Source organism: Macrobrachium rosenbergii, chromosome 3 (genome assembly GCF_040412425.1).
Source record: "Macrobrachium rosenbergii isolate ZJJX-2024 chromosome 3, ASM4041242v1, whole genome shotgun sequence".
NCBI lineage: Eukaryota > Metazoa > Arthropoda > Malacostraca > Decapoda > Palaemonidae > Macrobrachium > Macrobrachium rosenbergii.
This window is the reverse complement of record NC_089743.1, coordinates 88,015,123-88,043,032: the sequence shown is the minus strand read 5'-3', so window position 1 is coordinate 88,043,032 and position 27,910 is coordinate 88,015,123. Positions and strand designations below refer to the sequence as shown.

General features: G+C 38.9%; 1 protein-coding gene and 1 long non-coding RNA gene across 15 annotated transcripts in view; one reads left to right on the top strand and one right to left on the bottom strand.

Moving 5' to 3' along the window:
- Window positions 1-27,910, bottom strand: part of LOC136826957 (uncharacterized) — a 163,352-nt gene that overhangs the window by 67,862 nt on the left and 67,580 nt on the right. Inside the window, exon 2 of the long non-coding RNA XR_010849766.1 lies at window positions 12,784-12,814. This is a non-coding gene — a long non-coding RNA (uncharacterized lncRNA). The remainder of the gene's footprint in view (window positions 1-12,783; window positions 12,815-27,910) is intronic.
- Nc73EF (oxoglutarate dehydrogenase Nc73EF) overlaps window positions 1-27,910 on the top strand; it is a 148,927-nt gene that overhangs the window by 93,804 nt on the left and 27,213 nt on the right. For 8 of the 14 annotated variants that reach the window (XM_067084508.1, XM_067084461.1, XM_067084483.1 and 5 more), the window contains exons 11-16: window positions 81-190; window positions 4,420-4,590; window positions 4,907-4,972; window positions 7,399-7,582; window positions 7,726-7,886; window positions 23,972-24,247. In XM_067084508.1, coding sequence (XP_066940609.1) covers window positions 81-190; window positions 4,420-4,590; window positions 4,907-4,972; window positions 7,399-7,582; window positions 7,726-7,886; window positions 23,972-24,247 — 968 coding nt within the window. Of the gene's footprint in view, window positions 1-80; window positions 191-4,419; window positions 4,591-4,906; window positions 4,973-7,398; window positions 7,583-7,725; window positions 7,887-21,014; window positions 21,033-23,971; window positions 24,248-27,910 lie in introns of all 14 variants that reach the window. The other 6 variants (XM_067084500.1, XM_067084446.1, XM_067084472.1 and 3 more) reach the window with 1 other exon arrangement.

Here is a 27,910-nt window from a genome sequence, read left to right as displayed (position 1 = left end):
GCTTATGTTTCATTTCAGATGTCTGTTGATTTTATTTCAGGTGTTGCCAGGATTGCTAATACTCTTATATTTTATTTCAGATGTTGCCAGGGTTGTCAATGCTCCTATCTTCCATGTCAATGCTGATGATCCTGAAGCTGTAATGCATGTTTGCAATGTAGCAGCTGACTGGCGCAACACTTTCCACAAGGTATTTGTTCATTTTATTTCTATGATTTTTCCCATTTTTCCCAGGCAGTTGCTTAGATTTTTTGGTATGATTTATGATGCATAGTAGTTTTGTAGAAACTCTTGATTGTTAAATAGCTAAATTGTAATTTGTTCCTACACAAATATAAACCATCGGTCTTTACATAGGAATTCCCTTCAGTGCAAGCTGGAGCAGGCTATTCTACACAACAAGGTTGTTCAGTAGTTGCACTACCAGTGGGACAGGCGAGGAGTACCCTCACCATCTCCCTTCACCAAGTTGCATAACCACTTGCCTTATATAGCCTTCGTCGAGAGTGGACGCAATACTGTCCTCCTCTGCTCAAACATTTCCTGACTGTTCTACCTGCACTTCATCTTGGTTTTTTCCTTCCTTTTGTTGTGCTTGGAGTATAATTGTGATATATTTTTTCTTATTCTTGGTTATAATGTAAACCCAAGAATCATCTACTAAGCCAAAACCTCGCTTTTGCCTGGGTGTGGGAGAGCGACGTTGCAACTGCTGTCTCACCCTTTGAGGTAGACCCTCACACCGTTCGCACCAAATGACGCAAGTGAGTGTGTTCAGTGACTAATACTTGTCCCAAGTGTTGTGATTGGTCCCCTGAGCAGAAGATGAGGTTCGCTGGGAAGAGGAAATTCAAGAAGGCTGCTTGTCCGCCTTTGGAGGGGTATTCTGCTCCGAGGACGCCGGGTAGCTCCTTGTCTCTTCTCATGTGATTCCGTTCTGCTGCTTCTTCATCTAGGGGAGAAATCACTCCTCCACATTCCACTGGTGCTTTGACAATGGGGGTTTAGTATGGGGGAGCAGGGCCCTCACAATCTATCGAGGGCTTCCTCCAGTTGCTCCATGGGGGAGCATTCTCCCACTGGGCAAAGGGGGAAGCCTCTGATATCCCATCTTTTTCAGGTCTGGGGGAGATTGGGAAGACCTTTCAAGATCTTAGGAACCTCTGGCCATCCCTAGGTCATCCAGGGGAACTGTTGGTGTGGGACTTGATTGCACATCTTGGTGCCTCCAACCAGCCCCGTCTCTATGGCTTCAGTAACTGGGACTACGGTTTCAGTTACGGGATCTAAGGCCGCCATGACTACTGTCACAGCTCCCTCGGTCATTCATCCAGTCCCATCAACATCGATGCGCCCTCTGATGTCTCCTGACATCATGCTGACTCTCTTGACTATACTGCTCCATCAACTCATCCAGGAGAAGATTAAGGATCTTCGCCAGGATGAGTTGATGGAGCTGTCCTGATGAGAGGACCCTCGAGGAAGAGACCCTGTTTCCTTCGGGACATCACTACATATCTTCTCCACCGGCTTGCACCTCCCCAGCTTCTGAGGGTCCCGTTAGGTGGACAGACCCAAGGAGGAAGAAGGCAGTGGCTCTAGAACGTAAAAAGACCCCTTCCCCATCTGAGGGTCCCGTTATGCAGACAGACCCAAAGAAGGGAAGGGCGGCGGCTCTAGACCGTGGCAATGCCCGTGGGCCCTCTCACGACGTATCTCGTTCCCTAGAACGAACACGAAGATCTCTACAACTCTTCCCCATCCCAGGACAGGGAACCTGCGCCTCAGGTGTTCTCAGACTTCCTGAGGTGCGGAATACAACTCTCCCGTCACAGGATGGGGAACCCACGTCTCGGGTGTCTCTGGACATCCGAGGTACGGAATGTGCCTATCTCCTATCTGAGAACATGGGAACCATGCCTCAGGTGGCCGTGGACATCTGAGGCACAGTAGCAGCCCAGCCTGGGACCAGCCATGACACAGCTGACCCCCAGGGTACCAGTACCAGACACTGTCTGATGCCCAGTAAAGATTCTTCTTCCATACAGAGTTCCAAGGTTCCAACCTGGAGGCTCATTCCCATCACTACAGAAATGTCGTCGGGGGGATACTCCCATGCCCCGGTCAGTCCGCTCTCACGTGTCTCCTCGACCCGTGCCCCCAAAGGTTCTTACCTGTGGGCTCCAATGGACCACGCTGCTGCAGTAAGCGTTCACGGTCCCCGGACCGAGATGCGTCCTACAAAGAGAGAGAGGGTGTGCAACATGCAGATGTCGCTCCCACCCCAAGTCCCCGACCCAAGACATGGCTTCATCGAGCTGAGCCTTGGATGTTTGGAGGATCGGGTCCCGAGTCAGCAATGCTGACCCTAGGGTTCACACAATAGATAGACCAGTAGAGGCCTTTGGCCTCGAAGAAAAGTCTTGCATGTTGTTGGGACCAACCTTGCTCTCGCACGATAAGGTGTGATCATTCTCCCGGGGGTAGTTCTCACTCATGCGAACATGAACGAGCCTACTCTCCCCACAATAGCTCCTGCACATGTTCGCGAGGGTATGCATGCTCTCCCAGGGACAACCCGTTCACCCTCGCGTGATGGAAGTTCTCCCAGACCCATACACTGATCGTCACCACGGGTTGACAGTCATTCACAGCCTTCCTCTCCTGCCAAGGCTTCGGCCTGCGGAAGATCAGCAAAGGGTGCTAGGCCCCTCTCACCAGTTCCCTCAACCTCCTGGGGCTACACAGGGAGCCGTGAAACACACAGGACTCAGGTTGGCAATCTGGATTTGGCCTCCCATCACAGCCCTTCGTATGTCTGATGTAGGTCTCTCGCCTGCAGAAAGAACATCTAGGGAGGACCACGACTTGGAAGGGCTGGAAGGTCCTCTCCCCAAGGATGCAAATAACCCCAAACTGCAGAGCTCATACATTGAGATTGTTAAACTGATCCGTCAGTACGACAGTCTCGGCGACAAGTCCCTGGCTGACAAGGGAGTTGTTCCTTCGGGCCTCAATTCCCTGGTCGGACCCTGCAGGGGATCCTTACCATCAGTAGAGCTACCATGGTTGAAGCTTGCAGAGTCAGTCCTGGGTCAGGTGAATTCTCGTCTCTGGAAGGGAGAACTCACTTCAAGCCAGCTGCTCGTCAGAAGAAATTTTACAAACATCGAAGAGGTCAGTCCTGACTGCACAGATCAACCCAGACTTAGTTCATCTTGGTCCAGGTCTGTCGGAGCAACTCCGAGCGGAAAACGTCTCCCTCTCACATCAGGAGTCAGCCACATTGGAAACGACTGCTATGGCAGCATTTCAAGTGGTCTCTTGCATCAACCACTGGTCTACAACAGTAGCCAAGGTTATCACTTCCTCTTCATCATGCCCCAACGAGGAAATGGATAACCTTAACAGACTGTCCCTGTCCAGAGGTAAGACCACCACTTACCTGGCCCACCAGACAGCTAACTTATTGGCAAACTTGATACCTTAGAGGTGAGACACAGCTCTCTGCCGAGTTCTGAAGTTTGTAAGTCCCGAATCGGTCTTAACCTTAAGGAACAGACCTTTGCTGGGTTCCACTTCTCTTTTTGACAGAGAACAAGTGGACGCAGCAGTGTGTCGTCGAAGGGCGGATGACAGTGACTGCCTTGTCCACCTCACATTGGCAAAGACTTCAGGGCCTTCGCTCACTGCCGCAGCCCAACCCTCAAGTCATGCTGGCCCCTCTTCTGCAGGTCCTAGGAAAGCACAAAACCCTAAGGCCCCTGGCAAGAATACCCAGCCTTCTTCTTTACTGTCTCCGATGTAATGTTCTTCCAAGCCTTTTTCGGAGTAATGTTGCTTTCACACCCATTACTTTGAAAAGCCCAGTAGTCTGACAGTTGAGTATACTTTTGTTCCCCTGATCAGAGACATGGGGCTGATTCCTCTGCTGGACATTACACAACCAGGAAAAAGTCCAAGGTGAGGCAAAACTCCAGTTGGTTAGGAAGCCTCCTCAGATCCTTCCACCAGTCAGTAAGTCTTCCTATGCAAAGACTGATGGTTTGTATTCTTGTAGGAACAAATGACAAATTTTAAAAGTAATTTCTATTTTTCCTAACATACAAACCTGAAGTCTTTACATAAACTGCCCACCTTTAGCCACCCCTCATTCTGTTTCCTGGGCTATAAGGCAAGTGGTTACGCGACTCAGCGAAATGAGATGGTGAGGGTACCCCTTGCCTCTTCCACCGGTAGTGCAACTACCGAACAAACAACCTTGTTGCATAGAATAGCCTGCTCCAGCTTGTGCTGAAGGTAATTCCTATGTAAAGAACTCAGGTTTGTAAGTTAGGAAAAATACAAATTACTATTAAAATTTGTCATATTTTCACCCTGCTGTTTACTACTGTGAATTATACTGATTTAACTTTTCAGGATGTTGTCATTGATTTGGTCTGCTACAGACGCAATGGTCACAATGAAATTGATGAACCTATGTTCACCCAGCCTCTCATGTACACACGAATAAGGAAACTCAAGCCTGTTGTTGAATTGTTTGCAGAGAAACTAATGAATGAAGGGGTTGTCACTAAGCAAGAAGTAAAGGTATAGATCTCCTCTTTTTGTATTTTCCTTTACCTCCTCTTACTTCTTAATGAATACCATTCTTTGGAAGCCTGAATTTCAATTCAATGGCCCTTGCAGGCTTGTTCCATATGAGTAGGTTTCATCTTCTGAACAATAATAATAATAATTTTAAATTGTAATGTTTTTTATTAGTAATGGATTATTTGACCATTTTGTTTCCTATTCCCTTAACTTCCATTTTTTATATATGTATGTAAGAATTAATTGGCTTTGTTTATAATAGACATAATTTTTCTTTTACAGTATTGACCAAAGCATTTCCTTTGTTTTGCAGGAAGTGACTGATAAGTATGAAAAAATCTTAGAAGATGCCTTCCAAGCAGCTCAAACAGAAACACAGGTATATTGTGATACTTATTATCTGATAAGATTATTGATTAATATCAGTGTTACAGGGCAAGATAATGTAAATTTTCTTGTAAAGTTTAACGACCGGACTTTCTGGCTTCACCGAAAGTTATCCATATGTAAAGACTGAGGGTATGTTAGGAAAAATACAAATTAATGAAAAATTTGTCATGTTGGAAGACTATCCTGTCTTCAAATTGGTCACATTCATCTGATCATGAGTATTTGGTGAACAACCCACATGACCCAGTCCCTGAATGTGGGGAATGTGGAGTAACACAGTCAAACATGTCTTTAGGAATTATAAAACTGTCAACCAATGTCATGTATCAACTATTGGAAACAAGTCGTTGAAAGAAGTTTTGTCAGACACTTCAACATTTCCAGTTTATCTAATCAGATTTTTAATAACATGCAGCATACAGGTATTATCCTACTTTGGATGGGGTAAGGTTTCAAAAAACCCATCGTTTGTTGGAAAAAACGAATCTCGAATATAGCCTAGCCTACACTAGGGTATTCAGTACCATGTATACACATATGGTAGTCTAGCCTACACTATAAGTTATACCCTATACATATATGGTATAGTAATGATTAATATCAGCTAATTTTGGAGGTTCGTGCAGATTGACTTATGATAATTCAATACAAAGAAAATTGAATAACAAACAAGAATTAGCTTAGCCTACACTGTGGTATATCGTATACATATACGTTAGCCTAGCCTACAGTATACTGTACTCTATATTCACAAATTAATATTGTATTATGTAAACATCAGCATAACGAATATGCATCTTTTCCTTGGATCTTTTAAAATGTTATGCTTTACTTCACTGTATCCAATAATATTGTATGTATTCTCATATTACTGTTGTATTATAAATTGCGATCATAGCAATCAATGTTTTGGTTTGGAAATCAATTACACTGTGAATTAGCGCAAATGAATCTCTGGATACTTTATTTATATGGGACAAAGCATTGCTTCTTAAGGGAAGCGGATAGGATTCCAGATATTCAGATTGACCTTTGGCCCTCCAAAATTCAGAGGGAGAAAAGGTTATTTTTTGTTATACGAAGTGTTTTTAAGTCGAAATATAACTTAAATTTGTCTCAATGTTAAATTAATTTAGCTATTTTTTTTTTTAATAGATGACGTTGGCCATTTGGGCCATGTTTGTTTTGTGTAAAAAAGTCAAGATTGCGTTCGCTATTTTCGCTTGATTTCATCATAATATGAGCTTTGAGTATTTATATTTTATTGGCGTGAAAACAGCAGTAATATGTGTTCTTTCATGCCCAGTTTTTATTAAAATACTTTCTCTCCAATTTTATTTAGTTGAGTTTCATCCATGTTGCCGATGCACAATAATTTATAGTCATTAGCAGCTTGAACATTGTTTTCTCAGCTCCAGCTACAACTTGCAGCTTAAGTTTATCAATATATTTCCTTGCCGATCTTTTATCCATAGCGAATAGGGTATAGTGTAAAAATATATCAGTCCTATTATACTTTATGTCATTTGTAACATAACTACGTAATTGTTTACTACCGCAAGATGGTTGAAATACAAGCAAAACAGCTGTTGTTATCCAATTCGGTTATTAGCAGAACAACAGTTTCTCATTCAGTTGTTTATGGCTGTACAGATTTTTGCAGGAGTATAATGTTACTAACAATACTTTTATCATTCTCTTTTGCTTTTTGAACTAGAAGATGGGATAAAGAGATGGAGGACAAGAAGTTGCTCTATTGTAATTTGGTCTCTCTCGCTGCTTGATTGTATGCTGCTGCCTGCACCCACACGAAATTTAAAAATATTTTCTAAATATTGTCGTGTCAGTATTAATTGCTAACCCCATCACAAAATCGGAATTATCATAAGGGCAAATTCTCGTAACTCGAGCACCACCTGTATTAAATCAGATCTAATGTATTTCATTGAGAAAAAATCCTTCGGTCCAGTCCTAAAAGAGCTAGGAATGTTAACTCAGTAGCCTGGTTAAACTATTTAGTAATAATGATATAAGGGTAGGAGAAGATTATCAGAACAGAGCAAGATACCAATGAAAATATTTAAATAACATAAACAAGGAAAGAGTGAGGACAACTAACACGCAACGAGTATCTGAAGACCAGAACTTAGGACTGGGTAGTGGTTCAAAGCCTTATTTGAGTTACCTTCACCACCTCACATTATAGTTTTGTCATCCTCTTAACAACCAGAAAATGGAGAGTGAGACAGTGATGGTCACAGATATAGGCAAAAGGGAGCATTTATTCATTTGCGCTCACATACATTATGGTCATTTGAATAAAATAGCTGCAGTTTTGTAATGTTTAGTTTTATTAAAAACCATCTTAATGTAATTAATTCTAATTCTTTTATCGATATTATGTCTATGTTTCAGGTGTTCAATAAGCATTGGATAGATTCTCCTTGGTCTGGTTTCTTTGAGGGCAAAGATCCTTTGAAGGCCACACCTACTGGTGTTCATGAAGACACCCTTTTCCACATTGGGAGGAGATTTTCAAGCGTCCCTCCTAACGCCAGTGATTTTGTGGTTCATCGTGGCCTTTTGCGTATCTTGAACAGTTAGTAGTGATTTTATGTTATGTATGCATTTGGGTGTTAATTATGGCTGATTTACTGCTTCATTTTAGTTTCATGATCTTTTGCCAAAAATTTTTTTATAGGATAAAAGCTTTTCATATTTCAAAATAACGTTAAATCACAGGTCGTATGGAGATGGTAAATGCTCGAACTGTTGACTGGGCTCTTGGAGAAGCTATGGCATTCGGTTCTTTGTTGAAAGAAGGCATCCATGTACGACTGTCTGGCCAGGATGTCGAGAGAGGAACATTCTCACACAGGCATCATATCCTTCATCATCAGAAGGTAACATTATTTAAAAGTTCCTTAAGTAGATGGATTCAGAATTAAGCAAGTTGGTTTAGTCAGACAGTGACTTGAGAGTAGGTTGATGATGCTGAACTTATCATCATAAAATGCATTCTAAGGTCAAATAAAAATCTTGAGTGTACTTATGTACAGTAATTGATTACAATTCAAAATGAATATCACACTCTTGTGTGCACAGTATGAGTCTGGAAATCATCTTATCTTTTATCTCCCAGATCCATGATTTTAAATGTTTTCAAGATATATTAAAGTAAAAGATATACAAAACACACTTTTTGAGTTCTGGTGTGTTGTATCTGGAGTGTGACCTATACAGTACAACAACAGGACTCTTGAAACCAGTTGTGAAATAAAACAAAAAAGAATGCTTTTAAGTACATTGGAGAGTTACTTCATGTTTTTAAGATGACTAGTATTTATTACAATTTAATTGCACTGTGGATACATGTTTGCTCCTCTTTAGCTTTTTAATTTTGCTTATTGCTTGTTTTCTTTAGTATATACCAATAGCTCACATTTTCAGTTAGTAGTGCAGTAGTCATAAATGTAAATGCAAACCCTGACATTTTAAAAAATGCTTAATCTGTCTTGCATGACTGTACAGACTATATTGAATTAAAATGGAAAATCAAAATTGGGTACCAGGGCTATTTGTGTGTTGAAAGAAGTATCTCAGATAAATTCAGCCACTCCAGTTAATCACAATCACAGTGATGCTAGTCTCACAGGCATGCAAACAGTCTTCTCCAGCATAGGTGATGGGCATTATTTACATGGTTATTGTGTTTACTACTTCTGCCAACAAAGTTGGACGAAGATAATGTTTTTGCCCATGTCTGTATATCTGTGTATCTGAACAAAATCTCTGAAACTGATTAGGATAAACTTTGGTGAACTTACAGGGAGACTTCCCTCAGATAAGTAATTATTGTGTTTTGTTACATATTGGTGAAGACAATAATTTTGTTTCCATGGAAACTATCTGAATCATGTAACCTTAAGCAACTGCTAAGTACTCTAGGTAGCAAAGTTAAATGAAGGTCAAGGAGAGATTATCTGGACAAGCAAGCTGGGAATGGGTTTGTTGTTACAGTAGCCAACAAAATTATTAATGAAGTATCCGTGGATAAAAAAAAGAGAGGAAAATGCCTGTGAAAGGGAGGGATGGGTCAGTAATAACCCCAGAAGAAGCAGAAAGTAGACAATGCTGAGTGAACATTTTTTGTAGTCATGAATAAGAGATATGAGGGAATAATTTGATTGATCTGTCAGAAGTTGATGAAGGCCTAAATGTACTTATGAATAAATTCAGTTCTTGAAGTGAAATTAAAAACAAAGAAACTCAGGAGTTGGAAAACACCAAATTGTGATGGGATCACTGCAGAGAAGATTTTAAAATCAGTTGTAATGAATATATTCAATATGCTTCTCAGTGGGCCAGAACAAGAAATGAATAAGCAGCTTTGCAATGAACAAGCTGGTAGGTCAATGTGTTCCTACAGGAATACAAACCACCGCCTTTTATATTGGAGTATCTTTCAGTGTGAGCTGGAAACTGGTCGAAACAGACATGTTGCTATCTGCCTGAATGTCAGTCAAAAGTGTGGTTAGATGATTATTTTGCCCATTGCCTTTTCCTATGTGTGATTGTGTTCTTTTGTTGTATTATTGCACTTTTAATGTTTTTTACTGGTACAGATAAAAAACTTGTTGGCAGTTTATATCACCAGTAAAAATGGCTCCCCATACTGTTCATCTCTCATGTAGGTTTCTTGCTGTAGGGCTTCTCCAGGCAAGAAATGCATTGACAGGAATTCGCTGCTATGGGTTAGGTTTGGGAAGAGGGGGAAGAAGGGCAAATAGTGTTCACTGGCTTGCTTTTGGGGGAATACTCCAGGGATGCCTCCAAACCATTCTTGTTCCTTCTTACTCCCATCTTCCATTCCCTTTTGCTGTGAGTGTTACTCCTCGTCCGTTGAGTAAAACTAGTCCTAAACCTACCCACAACATTCTCTTAAGGAGTAGCAGTGTCAGGTGGAGGAGCTCCATCAGCAGTTGTTGCCCCTCTCACTGCAATTCTTTTGGGCAGCACAGAGAAATGCATGCACAACCTACTTGCTCAGCTCAGGAACAGTCTGCAGTCTGGGCCCACATCAGCAGTGGGAAAGGATCTCCATTGAGGTCCTCTAAGAGAGGTTTTAGAAGGGAATTTGCACCAGTTCCTTTCTCAGGACATTAAGATGTTCTCTATCAGAGTGATCTCTCTCCAGGGAGAGGTCTCCTTTGACTTTTTCCACCTCACATGAGCATGGTTCACTGTGTAGGTGGCAGGGAAAGGGGAGTAATGTGCGAGATCATTCATCTCCCCTGTCTTTTTTATCCATAGCTGTCAAGTCTAGAAGCAGGGGACAGCAATTTCATAATCAGAATTGGGATCATATAGCAAGACTGCGGGGTCTTGTACCTTTCACCAGCAGGCAACTCATCTGGTTTTGTACGGGATCAGGAACACCCTAGGGAGTGAAGGTCTGGTGCGTCTCCTCCTTTGCAGTTTTCTAAAATTATTTCTCACATTCATGAGTGGAATAACCTGGGGGAGGCAGCTTGGCTTCATACTAGTCAACTGTCTCATCAACAGAGATAACCCTTAGATCCACTCCAGAGGCAATGATCCTTGGCATGTGTCTTGGAGGAAGTGAATGCCATGTTCTGCAGGTCAGTGAGTTCCCTCACCTCCAGTAGATCTTGCAAACTCCTTCCCCCAGCCCCTTTCATGCCAAAGGAGGTACTATGCACCGGATGATCCAGAGGCTGCTCCTTTGGTACTTGTTGCGTCAGTCTGCGGCTGAAGGAATAGTGAGATAGGTGGCAAATGAGGGATACTCATCCACTCACCCCACCTCCACCTGTTAACCACCTAGTTAACTATCTTGTTACCAAGTTTCAACTGGATTCCAGCTCACGCTGAAAGATACTCCTATATAAAACGCTCTGGTTTGTATACCTAGGGAAAATGCAAATTATTAAAAATGTTATATTTGTGTTAAACATCAAATATAAAAATCTATTCTGATGGCGTTTGTATTTTGTGAGAAGGCAATTTACAGCATCCACAGACCAGTATTTTGGAAGATCTTGTGACTATGGCATTCCCATTAAATATTTAAGGTTAATTGAAATTATCCATAAACAGAGTAGATGTTGAGTTGACAACTCATGTTGATGTGGTTTTGTCAAGAGAATTTTCAGAAAATAGGGGTGGTATAAAGTTAAGTATATCTTAGTTTAACCAGACCACTGAGCTGGTTAACAGCTCTCCTAGGGGTGGTATAAAGGAATGTTATTAAACATTAGCTGTTTGCCCTTTTACTAGATTTTTTTTGTGCAAAAAGTGGTCAGAAGGGGAAAAGAAGGTTTTGGGTGAAATAATAAAAGTTGGCAGACTAACACCAACGATTTTTAAAGCTTGCTTAATTGAATGCATCATATCTTGAGATTTGGGACTCAGAGAAATCCCTAGAAAAAGAGAAATAATGAGGGCAGACTATATGCAAAGACATGGAATATTTTATAAAGAAATAATGAAGTTGAATCTTTCAAATATTTTGGAACAATATCTGTTACAGATTCTTTTGAGTTGCAGTTAAGGGGTGTGCCGACTGCTGAATTTTGAGGAGTTATTGAATTTTGTATATTAACAGTTTTCAGCTGTTTTATGTCTAAAGCAATAATGCTTAAAAAAAATTTAGATTGGTTTATTGACAATTTTGTTCATTGCTTTTATGGCACTGTGAACGAGAAATTGTAAAAAAACTTGTAAAAATGTCTGTGTGACTCTAAGTTCGGTTAGATGGAAGGAGTTACACACGATTTTGGACTTTTATGTGTAAAAGGAGTTATACAGTTTTCCACTGTTTTATGTGTAATTAACATATCTTGAAACGTTATTGTTAAAAAAGTGTTTAGATTGGTTCATGGACAATTTTGTTCATTGCTTTTACGCCACTGTTAATAGCAAATTGTAAAAAAAGTTTGTAAAACATGTGAAAGAAAGTTTCAAAAATAATTGTCCTCCACTAAAATATTCCATTCTCTACGGGACGTGTCAGAGAAAACGTGTTATAATGATATAGGGATAACTTGCTCAAGATTTCCTGATTGCTTCAACTTTCTTGAACATCCCAAAATTTTTTTCTTTTTCCTGAAAACTTACTTTTTTTCAAAACTAAATGCTTAGATCTCCAAGAAGACTGAAACAAGATTCGTGTTTATTCAGTATTAGTTGTAGAATAAGTGGTAAAAATTTGGAGCAAATCCCTTCAGTCATAAAGTAGAAACAGTCATTTACTTTATAATAAGGCCGTACAGCATCGACGCTCCCCATAAATGCAAATTTTAATTAACATATAAATCAAGATAGAGCACAGTTCTGTTCATTTGATGATATTGTAAATTTCAGGGCATATTTCTTATGTGAAGAAATAGTTTTAACACAGAAATCAGCCTTCTAACTGTCATAGTCAGTGCAAAATAAGCAATAATTTTTCCTTTTGCTGTTTTCTCAAAACTAACTTTTTTCAAAAATAAATTCTTGTTTCTCCAAGAAGACTTAAACAAAGTAAATTAAAGTTTTACAGTGTAGTATAACTATATATCTTGATTTTGTTGTCAGCAAATTCATTTTTGAGTGAAACTTTTTTTGTTGCATATTATTTTTGAAAAGTCAAAATGTTTTTTTTTCAGCTGCAAAAAATGAACTTAGAGGTTGAATTTGTAAATTTCCCCATGAGAGAATTTTCATTGTTAGTTTTAGAATAAGTGGTAAAAATTTGAAGCAAATCCCTTAAGTCATAAGGTAGCAACAAGCACTTACTTTATAATTGGTCCTTGTGCGTCAGTGCTCCCTGTAAATGAAAGGGTAAAAAAGGAAAATCAAATAGTGTAAAATTGCATATGAAAGTAAGATCATATTTTGTCTGTTTAAAAGTGAAACCTCTAACCCTTTTACTTATGACCGTTATAAATAATTACTTCAATGGAAAGTGACAAAATAGTGTCGCATTTTCTGTCGCCCACGCAATACACATAAAAAACTATACTTTCTTTAAGCTTTACTTCCGAGCCAGCGGTAGTTCGACAGATTGAAACAAAAAATGATAACTCTCAGTTTTCTATGAAATTCTGTTTCTATTCATCTACTTCCCCCCCCCCCCCAGAGGAACGATAGGTACAAACACCCGTAGCCGGTCAGTCTACTTCTATCGGCCAGTTCAGTAGAAGATTACTGGAGAGTTATTGCTGCTCGGTTTTCTGTTGATGACTTGGTTTGTAAATTTATTTGAATTTTCTCTTGGATATGGATGGTAATTATAGAATAAAGATCTATAAGGTAAGAGGTTGCCAGATTACGCTGTATTATTCTAATTCCACTGATCCTCATGACGTGTGAAATGTCGAGGAAAAGAGTGTAATGTGAATGACTGTTATCAAGTATGTGAATGTTGGTTAAATGAATTTATGGTAAATTGGTTAAACATCATAAATGAAGAGAGGCTGTTAAGTCTGCTAAGGGAGTGAATGATTTGTCTTCTTCCCCTTCTAGTAACTTTGTTAGGACCTCTTCTTCTCTTTGTTCTGTTACTCCTACTAGAGCATCCCAATCGATTCAGGACTTAAGATTTGATAGAATTTGATTCAGATATTAAGGGTTTAAAGGGCTTGATAAATCAGTTAGCCAAAGTTTCACGGAATATTTTATCAGCTTTGCCCTCCCTGGGATCTTCGTTGGTTTTGGGTAATTCCCCTTTGTTAGAGGAAGGTAGTGCCCCCTCTCCTGGATAGTCGTGTCTTTGGCATGTCATGTCTTGCTCTCTTATCCCCTGGAGCAACAGGGAACTGGGACATGTCAAGGACCAGTGTGGATCTGCTCATTGTAATCTTCCTTTGGTCAGCCTGACAGCAGTGTAGATGTCAAACTTCGTTTGCCAAAAGATCGTTCAGGTAGAGTAAAGAGAAGCCGCCTGTCGTCATCTCCACATTTAAGCTTGATGGCATCGGGACATCTTATTAGTAATGTTTCTTCGTGTCTTTCTGATAATGTTAGTAGAGTGAATGATAGTAAGGGTCATTCGCAGTCTAGGACTTATGTTAAAGATCCTGTAGTTTCTAGAGATGTGTCTAGAGGTTGTTCCTCTTCCCGTGTTTCTCAGGATTCATCAGCTATGCAAGAAGTGTCCACTGCCATAGTTGGCTATGAGCAGTTTTGCTCCTTTCACCACAACACAATAAGTCCTTGTGCCTCTCTACTATCCAGTCTGCTTCTACAAAGGTTTCTCCTTTGGTTGGTCAGAGAGCAAGGCTCTGCTCTTGTTCTTCTTTAATTCTTTCTCCCTAAAAGGCATTAATCTCCTATCTGACTATCGCCTGTACTGATAGCACATTCGCCAGTGCACCAGTGCTTACTAAGCACTCTCATTCTATTAATCTTTGCTCTCGGTCTGCTGTGCATCACGTTCCTGTGACATCTTGTGCGGTGTCTGAGAGAGACTTTGGTTGCACTTCAGGTTCTCAGACTTGGGCCGGCAGTGATGTGTCTCAGTTTTCTCCTTTGGATTCTTCTTCTCTGCTTAGAGATCCTCCAGCTAGGCGCACTTGCGTTTAGAACCTCCTCCAATTGCAGGAGTTTCGGCCCATAGATTCCCCTGTGGCGCAGGAATTGGCTTGATGTCGCAGGTTGCTTCCTGATCAGAACTTAGATTTGTTCATTGAACCGGGAAATGCTTCACAACCAAGACCCATACCTTTTGAAGTTCCTCGTTGGATGAGTCGGTAGAGTTCTCGGCTAGCACTCTGCTAGGCCCGAGTTCGAGTCTCCGGCCGGCCAGTGAAGAATTAGAGGAATTTATTTCTGGTGATAGAAATTCATTTCTCACTATAATGTGGTTCCAATTCCACAACAAGCTGTAGGTCCTGTTGCTAGGTAACCAATTGGTTCTTGCCACGTAAAATAAGTCTTATCCTTCGGGCCAGCCCTAGGAGAGCTGTTAATCAGCTCAGTGGTCTGGTTAAACTAAGGTATACTTAACTTTTCATACCTTTCGAATTAGAGAAAGCCGTTTCGTTAACGGTGGCCAGGGAGGAGTTGCTACCCAAGAGAGAAGTTGTTAGAGAGTTTACTTTGAATCAGTCTACTGCTACTTTCCTGTCTTTGCTAGCAGACGTCACGGCCCCAGTTGTGAAAGATGTTGTCGGCCCAGACTCAGATTCTTCTTCTTCCTCGTTGTCGGAGGTACAGGTTGCGGGGTCTTCTATGAGTGATGTATTGGGCTCTGATGCAGGATGTAATGAAGAGATGGACACGACTTAGTTTTTTAAGAAATTATTGGTTTTTTTGTAAGGAGAAGTTCCTGAATTATTTTGCAGAAGTGAATAAGCCTGACCTGTTTTCATGCAGGGAGGAAAATCTGGGCCAGTCTTTTTTTTCCTTCTTTTGTACCTCAGTTCACTAAGGCTGTTTTAGGTAGATTAAGGCTATTGGTCATATCTTGGATGAGAAATCCTCATCCAAGAACACTTACCCTTTTCTGCCGCTATATATAGGTAAAAGGAGAGCTAACTCTTACTCTACTGGCCGCCTTCCTAGTCTTGAGGTAGCTTCGGGGAAGGATTTGGCTTTCTTCTCGTTCTTGGACCCATTGAAAAAGAGAATAGTCAACAAAGGGAAATTAATGTTTTCTCAAGTGGAATTGAATTTGCTTATCAAAGCTATGTTTAGAACCTTGGAGATCTTCTCATTCACAGATATGTCTGTGGGAGTGATTGATGGTTTGTCTCAACATTCTTCCGTGGTCCTTCAGGACTCTGCTGTGGGCAAGGAAGTTTTGAATTCTATTGGCTGTTTAGATGGAGCAGTGAAGGATGCAGTGGGCAAGAGTGCTTACTCTTACACCAATTTGATTCTTAAAAAACGGGAACAGTTGTGTTCTTGTCTTGCCAAGTCTGTGACAGGTTTGCAGAAAGCTGCTGCCCTTTTTCAAACTCAGTTGGATAAAACCTTGAGTTCTGAAGCTTTATCATCCATCGCACAGGAAGTAGAGAAGACAGAAACATGATCTTTGATAGCCAAGGCTCAGACACCCAGGTTTCCTCCTCCTCTTCGCCCTAGGCCCTCTACTTCAGCAGGAGTTTCTCGTTTTGGATGGAATTCAGTTAGACCTTATAGATCTAAGGAGATATTTCTAGGATCCTCCAGAGGATCTGGGAAGTCATTTAAGGGACCTGTTAAGTCATCAGAATTAAGTTTCTAGCCCTCAGTTGCCATTAGGAGGAAGGCTTTCCCATTTCTGGGAAGTATGGAAAGATCTGGGCACAGGTCCCTGGGTTGTGGAGGTGCTAAGGGAGGGTTACTTGATTCCTTTTGTAAGGTCTCCTCTGCTGTTAGATCCTCCAGTGACTCTCTCTTCGTATCTCCACAATCAGGAGAGGTGGAATATCCTTTAGTTGGAAATCCTGAAACCTCTAGAGAAAGAGGCAGTAGAAGTTGTATAGCCAGGCCCTGGCTTGTAAAATCGCCTTTTTGTAGTCCCCTAATCCACAGGGGGATGGAGACCTGTTGTGGATGTTTCCAGCTTAAATGCCTTTGTAAGGCTGATGAAGTTCTCCATGGGGTCAGTAAGCTCAGTTCTAGCATCTGTTCAGAGAATTGACTGGATGGTATCGATAGATATGCAGGATGCATATTTTCACATTCCCATCAAGATGGAGTTACAGGAAGTACCTGAGATTTGTTTTTGGGAACAAAGTTTTTCAGTTGAGGGTGATGTGTTTAGGCCTAAGCCCAGCTCCACAAGTTTTCACAAGGGTTTTGGCTCCTTTAGGAAGGCAGGCCATTTGTTGGGGATAAAGATGATCCTGTACCTGGACAATTGGCTGATTCCAGCTCCCACATTGGAGGGCACTCTGAGGGCAAGAGAAATGATTTTGAGTCTAACTCAGTTGTTTGGGAAAGTCATAAATTTCTCAAAGTTGACCCTGTCTCCTTCACAGTAGATTACTTATCTCGGGATGGAGATCAACACAGTGAATTCAAGGTTTTCCCTGTGATGAAATGTGTAGGTTCTTTGGTGTCAACTCTCGAAGAATTTTGAAGCTTCAAGCCAGTTCCTACGAAGAAGTGGTTGTCCCTGTTGGGGCACATGTCTTCGTTGGAGAAATTTGTACCAGGGGCAAGGCTAAGAATGAGGCCTCTTCAGTTTTTTCTGAAGTAACACTGGGATCGGAGGGTGCTCCCCAATTTTCATATGGTGGTAATTTCCAGGGATCTGGAAGAAACTTTCCAGTGGTGGAGAGACAAAACCTCGTCACCAGCAAGGAGTATCACTGGATCTCAAGAACCCAGACCTGTCGTTGTATACAGACACATCAGACAAAGGCTGGGGAATTATTCCAGGGGTGGGGAAAAGCAGTTGTTGGGTCTGTGGACTCAAGAGGAACAGCAGCTGCATATCAATCTTTGGAACTATTGGCAATATGGAAAGGACTGCAGGAGCTGGAGGATCTGGTATGCAATCAAACAGTGGCAGCAGGCAACACCACCTCTCTGGCGTACTTGAAGCACCAAGGGGGGACAGAGTTCGGGTCTCTTTTACAGTTGACACGTCAGATCATCTTATGGTCAGAGAGCAAGAACATCACCTTACTGCCCCAGTTTGTTTCTGGGAGAATGAACGTTATAACAAATGTTCTCAGTCGCAAGGATCAAGTAATAGTGATGGAATGGGCCTTACATTTAGAGGTGTGCAACAAGTTGTGGAAGCGGTGGGTGTCCCCCTTCATAGACCTGTTTGCAGCTAGGTGGAATCATCGTCTGCTGGTATTTTGTTCACTCCTTCAAGATCCTCTTCCTCTAGCTTGGGCGGTAGATGCAATGTTATTAGACTGGTCAGGTTTAGACTGTTATGCTTTTTCCCCCGTTTGCTATGATCCAAAAAGTCATCAGCAATTAGGCAGTTTTATCAGTTGCCGCATGACCTTGATTGCCCCTTGGTGGCCAAGGAAGGTCTGATTTCCAGACTTGCTTCAGTGGTTAATAGATCTGCACAGACTTCTCCATGTCAGGAAGAATCCCCTGAAGCAACTAAGGGAGGAAAGGTATCATCACAACCCCCACATGCTGCAGCTGACCACGTGGAGACTGTCCGCTGTCTCCCTCAAACTTGAGGCTTCTCGAAAGCTTGTAGGAAGGCATTATCAGTGCCAGGAGGGATTCCACATATCAGGTCTATCAACGCCAGTAGTCTGTGTTTAGATCCTGGTGTCGAGGTAAAGGGTTTTCCTACACCCGTACCTCTGTAAACATCATCAAGTTTCTGTTATTTCTTAGGTATGAGAAAAAGTTCTCGGTAGCAACCGTTAAGGCTATAGGGCCACGTTGGCTTCTGTTCTTAGGCATGTAGCCCTACATCTGTCTGAGGACAAGGATATCAAAGATGTCAATATAGGTTTTCAGCAGGAGGTTCCCAGGTGTCTGGTGCCCTCTTTATCTTGGAATCTAGATTTTGTTCTAAGGTTTCTCTTGTTACCACCTTTGTAACTTTTGGAACAGGCCTCATTGAGGGAACTTTCAATAAAAACTCTCTTCTTGGTGGCCTTAGCTACAGCTAAGAGGGTGAGTAAAATACAAGCTTTGTCTTTTAGGGTAGGTTTTGCTAAGGACAAGGCACTTCTTTCCTTTCTGCCTTTGTCTCAGGCAAAAAATTATTTTTGGATTAAACTCTTGCCTAGAACTGTGTCCCTACCTAGTTTGGAATCTTTGGTACCTAATGAGATAGATTCCCTTTTGTGTCCTGTGAGGGCTTTAAGGATTTGTCTGAATCACACTAAAGACAGCAGGGCTAATGTAAAGAATCTCTTTTGTAGTGTCCAGAAGCCAGACCTTCCAATGAGTAAAACTGCAATGTCCTTTGGTTAGAAGCAGATGTTCAGTAAGCTAAATGCAAATTGCCATACATTGAACCGGGCTCACCAAACTCTTGGTTTGTTTAATTATTTATTGCTATTTCTTATTATTAACAACCTCTTACTGCAGTAATCCATATTTTTTTAACTACTGTACAATAAGGAAGTGTAAAGAATAAAGTATATGTAATTGCACACTGTATGTGTTAAAGTTTTATATGGTTGAAAAGTTAACATGTTGCAAATTGATGGAATTACCATGAGAAATTATAACATATGCTATATAAAATCTATGAAAGGTAATAACCATTCATAGAATAAACTAAAAAAATGTGAGTAAAGGTGGAAACATAAGCAATACCACCAAAAGCTTGCTGCACATGTTACACAAGCATTGCATAAATGTTTTGGAACATTATGACGTGAAATGAGATAATGGTTGAGATGAGACAAAAGACTAGTGATGGTTAATTATTATTCCAATATAAATAACTGATTTTTTGTGATAATTATCAAGAATGCAGTGAAATGAAGTTAAATTGATTGTATTTTGGATACATCTCTTGGCTTACCAACAGAGCTTACGAAACACAAATGTAAGCCCTAGGCAAGTTAAAAAACATTTTGAGTTGTTCTGAAAAATCAGTTATTCAGATGAAATATAATATCAACAGTGACAAAATATTATCTTGTGTACTGTAATGATATGTGTGATCATTGTATTAAAGTTAATAAAAGCTAAACTGATGTCATTATTGATGAAATGCCATACATAGGTGTAAACACACACCACACATGAGCAAAGCTCATGTGATATTATGAGGTGGAACAAAAACTCATTTAATACAATAAAACAGAATATGATAAATTACTTTTTAGTGGTGTTTTTAAAGTGAATTTGCTTTGGACACATCATCATTGAGAAACTCTGTATAGTTCTTACTAAAGATGTAAACTTAGTAAGTTGTACACACACACACAGTTTCTGTGATAAGGTAAAATGACAAATCACTGGTCACAATGTTCTTGAAAATAACATACTTAAAGAATCCAGTCTATGGTGCAATTTGAATGATGCAATACGGTGTAATATATTTTAAGGAAATACAACAATGAATCAAAAATGAAAATTTATGAAATAAGTAAAACAAGTGAAATATTATACAATTTGGTAACAACTGATAAGTGTGTTACTGTACAATAGTACGCTAATGGTAATAAAACCATGGTAGGCAGTGGGGTAGCCCATATATACCTATATACTATATGGGAAAACAAATTTATGCCAAAATTTGGATTTCAACCTGAATGCTAGAACCTAAAACCCTATTCGAAACCTATGTCTTTCTGTATTTTATAATTTCATGAATTATTGCATTATGGTATCGTATAGCATACAGGTCAAATTATGATATTTGTTCAATAATTATCATACATCTGGGAACCCTAAGTTGGTCTCTCCTGCCGTTAGTTAGTGTGGCTGTAACATCATTGCCACTCAGGACAGTCCCAGGCACGCAGCTAAATTGAAAACAAGTGTTTATGAGTAAATTCATGTTAAATCTAAATTATCACATTAGTGAAACATTTTTCCATAAGTATTTGCTTTTGTTAAAACAAAAATGCGTTATTCAAACTCGTGTTATTCACGAGGTGAGTGCGACTTGGGTGAACTGTATGAGTGTATAGAAATGCTACTCAGTGATCTTCTTAATTTCCTAATATTGATAGTAATACTGTAATGGAAATAAACTCAAAATGATAAATTCAGGGAGGTCAGGTGAGTGGACCTTTTACTACCACCATTTGTACCTTCTGATAAAATTCACCAAATTGGTATGGCCTTCTTTGTGTGTGGACAGAGGATAAAGTATCTATAAAATGCAGGAGTTATGTTAAAACATCATTAATTTGGAAGGCTTGAAAGAGCTCAGGTTTAACAGCCTTGCCTAACAACAAATTCTAGGTGCTGCTTTGTAGGAAATACTCAAGGAGCTGTTTATTGTTTGAACAATGAAGATATGCACTAGAAGTAGAATTTGTAGTATTTATTGAAAACTTGAACACTTAGCTAGTCTTATTCCTACCTATCTATTTTTTACATGCAGATTCATCTTTAACTGTAGTGATTCTGTTTTAATTTTTCAGATGACTAAAGATACAACTGTAAGGGGACACAGTATAGCTTTTACTCTTGCTTAAGAAGACTAACAAATTTTGATAGATGGGTTTTTGGATGGTTTTGCTTTTTTAACAACAGTAAAACCTTTTTAAGTGTTGATAGATGAGGTAAACTTAGTCGAGACATGCCAGACTAAAACGTGAATTGAAATGCCTAAGTCATCATGCATTGTCTCATTACTGTATGTAATACATACTGGACTGTAATCCCTGTAAGTATGCTCTTGTAGCATGTTGCAGGTAATTTGCAGTATGCATGCAGATACCATTTGTTTCTCTGTTACTAAGAGTATGAAAGTTTTATATGCTCATTTCAAAAAATTGGGAGGTTTAATGTTTCTTTTTATTTTTACATTTTTCTGTACTATATAAGACACAGCTAGAGTTGAAAGCTGATCGCAACATTACTATACATGCCATTGCATTAACAATACTATACAGATAACAAAATTACAAGAAATGCGAATTGAAAACAGGGAAATATGAAAATCCAATAAAACAAGGATGTAAAATCAATAGGGTTTGAATAGAAATGAATATAATAAGTGCACCATACACCAGCTTGAGGAACTGTAACCTTGGATTGGAATACCTGGAGTTAGATGCATCAAATATTGCTATATTTATAAATATTTTTAACACTGAAAATTGTTCAATGCTAATAATAAATGAATTATCAAATGAAAATAGTATAACTGCCATGCATTTTGCTCTATTTGAGAAAAAACAGAAAAACCCTTATTTTTAAACCAAAGTTCACGCTGATTAACATCTTTAAAAGACTTCAACTTAACAAGGTTTTGCTGTATTTTTGACACTGCTTTTGAAATTAAGTATTTGCATAGGTTTATGTAATTGTATTAGAAGTGCTTATCCTGTTGAAGCATGACTGAGGAGTATATTGCAGCTGGTGATGTTATTATACAGTATTATTATATGCTTAATTAGCCATTTCAAGTTTGTTTTACTGTTTTTGTTTTTGCAGCATGCTTAAAGTTTCATATTTTTCTTTTTGTAATTATGAATGCTATTTTGTGCTTGTCTCCAGGGTAGTCATGGAACATTGTATATCAGTAAACTGAAAATTGGACTTGTGCTAAGTACTGTACTGCATTCAAAAATTCACCTGAGGAGTTGCAGTTTTCTTTTGTATTTACTTTGCATTAACTTCATGCTAAAATCTTAGCTTGAGCATATTACAATTGCCTCCACACCCTGGCCTCAGTATCCACATGGCTACATTCTAGATAGCACATTTGTTTTTACTTTTCTTGTCACCCCCCATAAATTCCATATGGAAAAGAATGTTTTGTCTTTTATGCTTGCTCTTCTTTTTGCCATCTTTGTTCGTGAACATTGCTGATTCTTTTCACTATCTTAATAAATTTAGTTTGGGTATTATTTGCAGTAAATATTTTGCATGTGATGGGGTTTATTTCTAGTGTGTATTTGACATGTGAGTGATACAGTTTTAAGTTGACATTTTAAATAAAATAAACAAGCACACTTCTTAGAAAACTTTTTTTTACAGATAAAAGTGGTTTTGAACTTTTTAATGTATTTAGATATCACTTTCATATATAAATATGACAATCTGTAGTTCTGATGATTATACATTTTGAGGTACAGTATTCATTTTATTACAGACCAGGATATTTTGCATGACATCTATATACTATTTGATATACAGTAACACGTGTATTCTTTTTTGTGATTTGTAGGTAGAATAATGATGAAATTTTTGTATTCATTATAGAAATTATCTCCAGGTCTTTTGTGATTCTCATAAAAGAGTATCACCTTTTAGATTTTTTATGTTAAATATTATCTCATAACAGCATCATCTCTTGATTTTTTTTAACATAAAATTAGAGAAATGGAATCCTGCAGCTTACTATACATAATGAAACATTTTTGAAAGGTGCGCAGTTTTATTCGTTCAGATTTGTCTTTTCATTACAGGGCAGTAAAAGTTTTATGTTAATTGACACATTCTCATTTTTCTTCAGTTTAATTCAAATCAATCCTTCTTGGTGTATCCAATAGTAAGTTGCTGTGTCATTAGCCATTACTTTGATAGTATTAGTATCAATAAACTTGTATAGCTATACACATTTGAAAGTTGAACCATTTCATATGCTAGTGCACAATGTTGTATTAATAAGTGTAATGTATTGAACAGAGCCATTTCGAAAAGTAAGTGTACACCTTGTAAAAGTAAGGTTGGTTGAGAGTTGGTTTTTAAAGTCCTGTAATAATTTCACTGGCTGATGGGCTTTTCCTTTTAGAGCTTTGTAATAATTTTGTTAGTTCTTAGTTGTTCTCTCATGAGTGAAAATGCTGATTCTGCGAAAGGTTCTACATACACTATAATTTCAAATTGACTATTTTTTTAAAGTTTTTAACTTGAATCCTGGGCAACTATATGCTTCAGTCTAGAAAAAAGGTGAAAATCATCACAAGAGCAAGGGATTTGACTGATACCTAGGGAGAGACTAAAGGGAATGGATGTAAAGTAGAGGACAAAAAGCAGTAGTGCTGGTGACTGAAGGGTCACTGTAAAGAACGATCAGTTTTACCTGCAGTGCACCTCAGAAGTCCATTTCATTTAGTACTCCTTGGAGTGGCCAGTTTAGTGGTTGTGTTGAATTGCAGAATGGTGTTACTGCTTGCTCTATTAACTGAAAGGACAGTGAGTGGTTTCTGTTTGCTTTATTTGGAGAAAGACTAGTTGATACAGAGCTGCATGGTACCTATTTTATCCTTGATCTATTTTTTATAACTATTGGTAGCTCCCATGAAAGTTGGAGATTTGTATAGCTAATTAAGAATTAATTTTGTGCTTTTATTCCTGCTTGTTTTGTGCTTTATATCTAGATGAAGATTTCAAGTATATTAATTCTTCTTTATTTTTCCTTGTGCAGGTTGACAAGTCACAGTACAATATTCTAGCAAATCTGTATCCAGATCAGGCCCCATACACTGTGTGTAACTCTTCCTTGTCAGAGTATGCAGTACTTGGCTTTGAACTTGGCTTTTCCATGACCAATCCTAATGCACTTGTAATCTGGGAGGCTCAGTTTGGTGATTTCAACAACACTGCTCAGTGTATCATTGATCAGTTCATATCGTCTGGCCAGTCAAAATGGATTCGCCAGTCTGGATTAGTCTTGTTGCTTCCACATGGCATGGAAGGCATGGTAAGTTTAATTTAAAATTAAGTTAAGGTATCTATGTTCCTAAATTTCAAGCATAGTATGTTTCACCAAATTACAACAGAAATTTATAAAGAGTTTGTTTGAGAATACCATAACCCAGTGACTAGTATAAATGTACAGGACAGTATTTTATATCTAAAATGGAAGTTGGAGTGTTGTTGAATGTAGGCTAAGTAGTTTTGAAGTGTAATGACAAAGGGTTCATTTGTAAAAGAAATCAGAGACACTATACTATAGTAAAAAGAAGAGAGGTTTAAAGTTCACTTCACTGCTATATGATACCCCTTCAAAATTAAAGACCTCCACCATTGTTTGTATACTAATAGTATTTAGCTGAAAATAGACTTTTAGAAAAGGATATGTACAGTGTATAAGATAACCCAGCTGCATAATTTTTTGTATTTCAAAGGAAGTACCATGTTTTCATACAAGCCCAGTTACCATATTAAGTCTTCAATACTTTTGCTTAAGAACCTTATAAACAATTACATACCGTATATGGGAAGTGGCAGTAACTCGAACAGTTGGTATAAAAATGTTTAGACCTTTTTTTGTTCAAAGACAGGTAGCTCCAACAATTTTCAAGGTAGGCTGCTAGGTTTTTCATTTTGCAGCTGAATGATTGCTCTATACAGTGACATGAAAAAGCCCTATAAAATAACTTTATGTAGGTGGAATAATAAGTAAAAATTATGAGATATGAGAAAATTTTGCACTTTTTCCCCCAAAAAAGAATTTGCCAAAAACTATTTGCAGTAATCTTCATTTTTTTGTCCATAGGACACAGATAAATTACCAAGTTATTGTAATGCAAAAGTTGTAAGTATAGCAAGAAAAATGTACAAAAATGAATGACAAATTAGCAACGTGTTTTCTGTAAGAAAAGGGCCAGTCACCCACATGATGCATGCAAAAACATTTTTTACCTATTTTTGATCAAAGACATGTAACTCCAAAAATTTTCAAGGTAGAATGCTTAATTTTGTTTCATTTTGCAGCTGAATGATTGATCTATATAGTGTCAAAAAGCCCTCCCAAAAAACTGTATCTAGTAGGTGGAATAATGAGTAGAAATTGTGAGATACTTTCTTGTCACATTTTCTGTAAGGAAAGTGGAGTGCGCAAAAACATTTTATACTTTTTTTTTTTTTTTTTTTTTTTTCCAAAAAATGCAGAGCTCTGAAAATTTCCAAAGTAGACTACTCAATTTTGTTTCATTTTGTAGCTGAATGGTTGCTCTATACAGTAGCATAAAAAAGCCTTGCCAAAATAACTTTATGTAGGTGGAATAATAAGTAGAAATTATGCACTTCCCCCCAATAAAAAATTTTCCAAGAAAACTCTATTTGTAATTTAGGTCTTTGCTTTTGTATATCGTAGTCGCTTGTTTCGTCCTTAAGGAATTACCCTTCCATGGTCTACCAGAGCTCCATGGTGACCAGACTAATATCAAAGAATTCTCTTTTAGCCTGGTCTTGTAGCCGGATATTGTGTCGTAATGATAAACACTATAACACTTGATGGAGTATAATGGACTCAAAGATAAAAGGGCATTTTCCCTTATCTTCAGCAAAGCTGAACCCAGTTTTCCAGAATCAAAACCTGCAAGAAGGAGAAGTGACTACAGTATTGTGTATGCGCATCCACCATCTTGTTTACAACCAGACCAGTACAGGACCAGGGAGCCATTACTCTCTGATCAAGTGACAGGAAAGTTCACTGAAAGCCAGTGCTCCTTATGTCAGCTTTTTATTCTCTGTTTTCACTAGCAAGGATCATGCAAACATCTAAAATCGAAAGTTAAGTGCTTATTTTTAAGTTCCAGTGAAAATGTTTAGTTTTAAACTCTGGAATGGGTAATTAATATGTGTGTGGAAACCGTAGACTGGCGTTTCTTGCGAGCGTATGGTCAGCGCTTACTTACGATCGCTATTTGTAAAAAGCGCAAATTGTTTTGAAGAATTTGCCATTCTACTTAGAGGTTTTAACTAAAGAAATGTTCCACAATTTTTTGTTAATTTAGTGAATAATCCTTTCAGAAAACGATGTCTACAATAGCCTAGGGAGTAGCGTACATCAGATTCAGTGAGAATATTTTAGACTATAATAGATGTTGTCTGTAGCCTATAACCAAGGATTACATATCCTTAAGGGTGAATTAAATAACCTAGATTAGGTAGTAACCTAAATTATGGTAAGAACTGTTTATTACACATCCTGTTATGGGCCTAGGCAGCAGTCTAGTTTACACCAAGGACCCTAGGATTAGATAGACAGGCAACAGACGTTTTCCTTTTATATAGCCTGTATACTTAAGCATGATCTAAGTAATCCAGGACTAGGCAGTGCCTTATATTAAGTTGATAACTTTTAAGGAAACATCCCATTATTGGACTAAATCGTTAGCATAGATCATGTAACCTAGGACTAGATGAAATAGTAGCCTGTGCTGAATGAGATGGTAGCCTAACTTTAAGGCTGCATACTAAGGTAATTGTGTTTTATGTAACCCATACCCTTAAGTGTGAATTAAATAATCTGGATTATTCAGTAGCCTAGATTAGAGTAAGTGATAGTCCAGCTATAAGGTTACACATTAGTGAATTACTGTTTTATATAGCAGATCAAATAGCCTAATATTGAATACAAGCAGCAACCTGGGTTAGACAAAAATAGTAGCCTAACTATAAGCTTACATATTAGTAAGTTTCTGTTTTTATATAGCCTAAACATTTAAGAGTCATCTGTAATAATCTGGATTAGGCAACACCCTATACTAGGCGAAGAAAGAACAAATAAACCTAGGATTATATATAAAATCATCCTAGGCTCAATAAAATCGACTTCATGAAAGGAGTCGAAGGGTTGGGAAGATACTCCAGCCGTGGACCTGGAAGAGGGGTCTGGCAAAAAGGTCACCCTGACTCCTCCGTCTTTACAAGTGATAATACACACAGATGCCTCCTTGACAGGTTGGGGAGGCCATTTGGGGGATCATCAGGCAACAGGGAGGTGGTCACCTGCTCTGAGGTGTCATATCAACTTCCTGGAGCTGATTGGCTGTCTTTCTGTCCCTCAGGAAATTGGAAAATCCAAAAGGGACCCACATTTTATTTGTCTTAGACAATATGACTGCAATGTCCGGTAATAGATGCAAACCTGTAGATCATATACAGTAAACCCCCTGTATTCATGGAGGATGCGTTCCAGACCCCCACCCCCACCCCCTTCAAATAGTTCAAATCCGCAAATACTTAGAACCCCCCCCTCTAAAAAATGCTTATAACTGCCTATCTTGAAAGTTCAAATACCAGTTGTATGCTTGAAGTATCATCCCATATCAAATATACCTTAAATTATTAAAGTATCATCCCCTATCAAATATACTTTAAATTTTTGTCTTATTACTGCATTAAGGGTATCGGCGGCCTGCGATTTTGGTGATATTGGCTCAAATTCGTGAAAATTAGTTATCGCTCATATTTCCACAGATCTGGGTCCCGCCATTGCCACACGTGAAGATAATATCGACACGAAGCCTTAAACAGTTTAAAGGCCAATTTAAAGGCCACACCCAAGTAGAGAATTAAAGGTCTGGTTAGGTGGTTTTACTATTTCATTTTGCATTCATTCTTCAGGTATTTC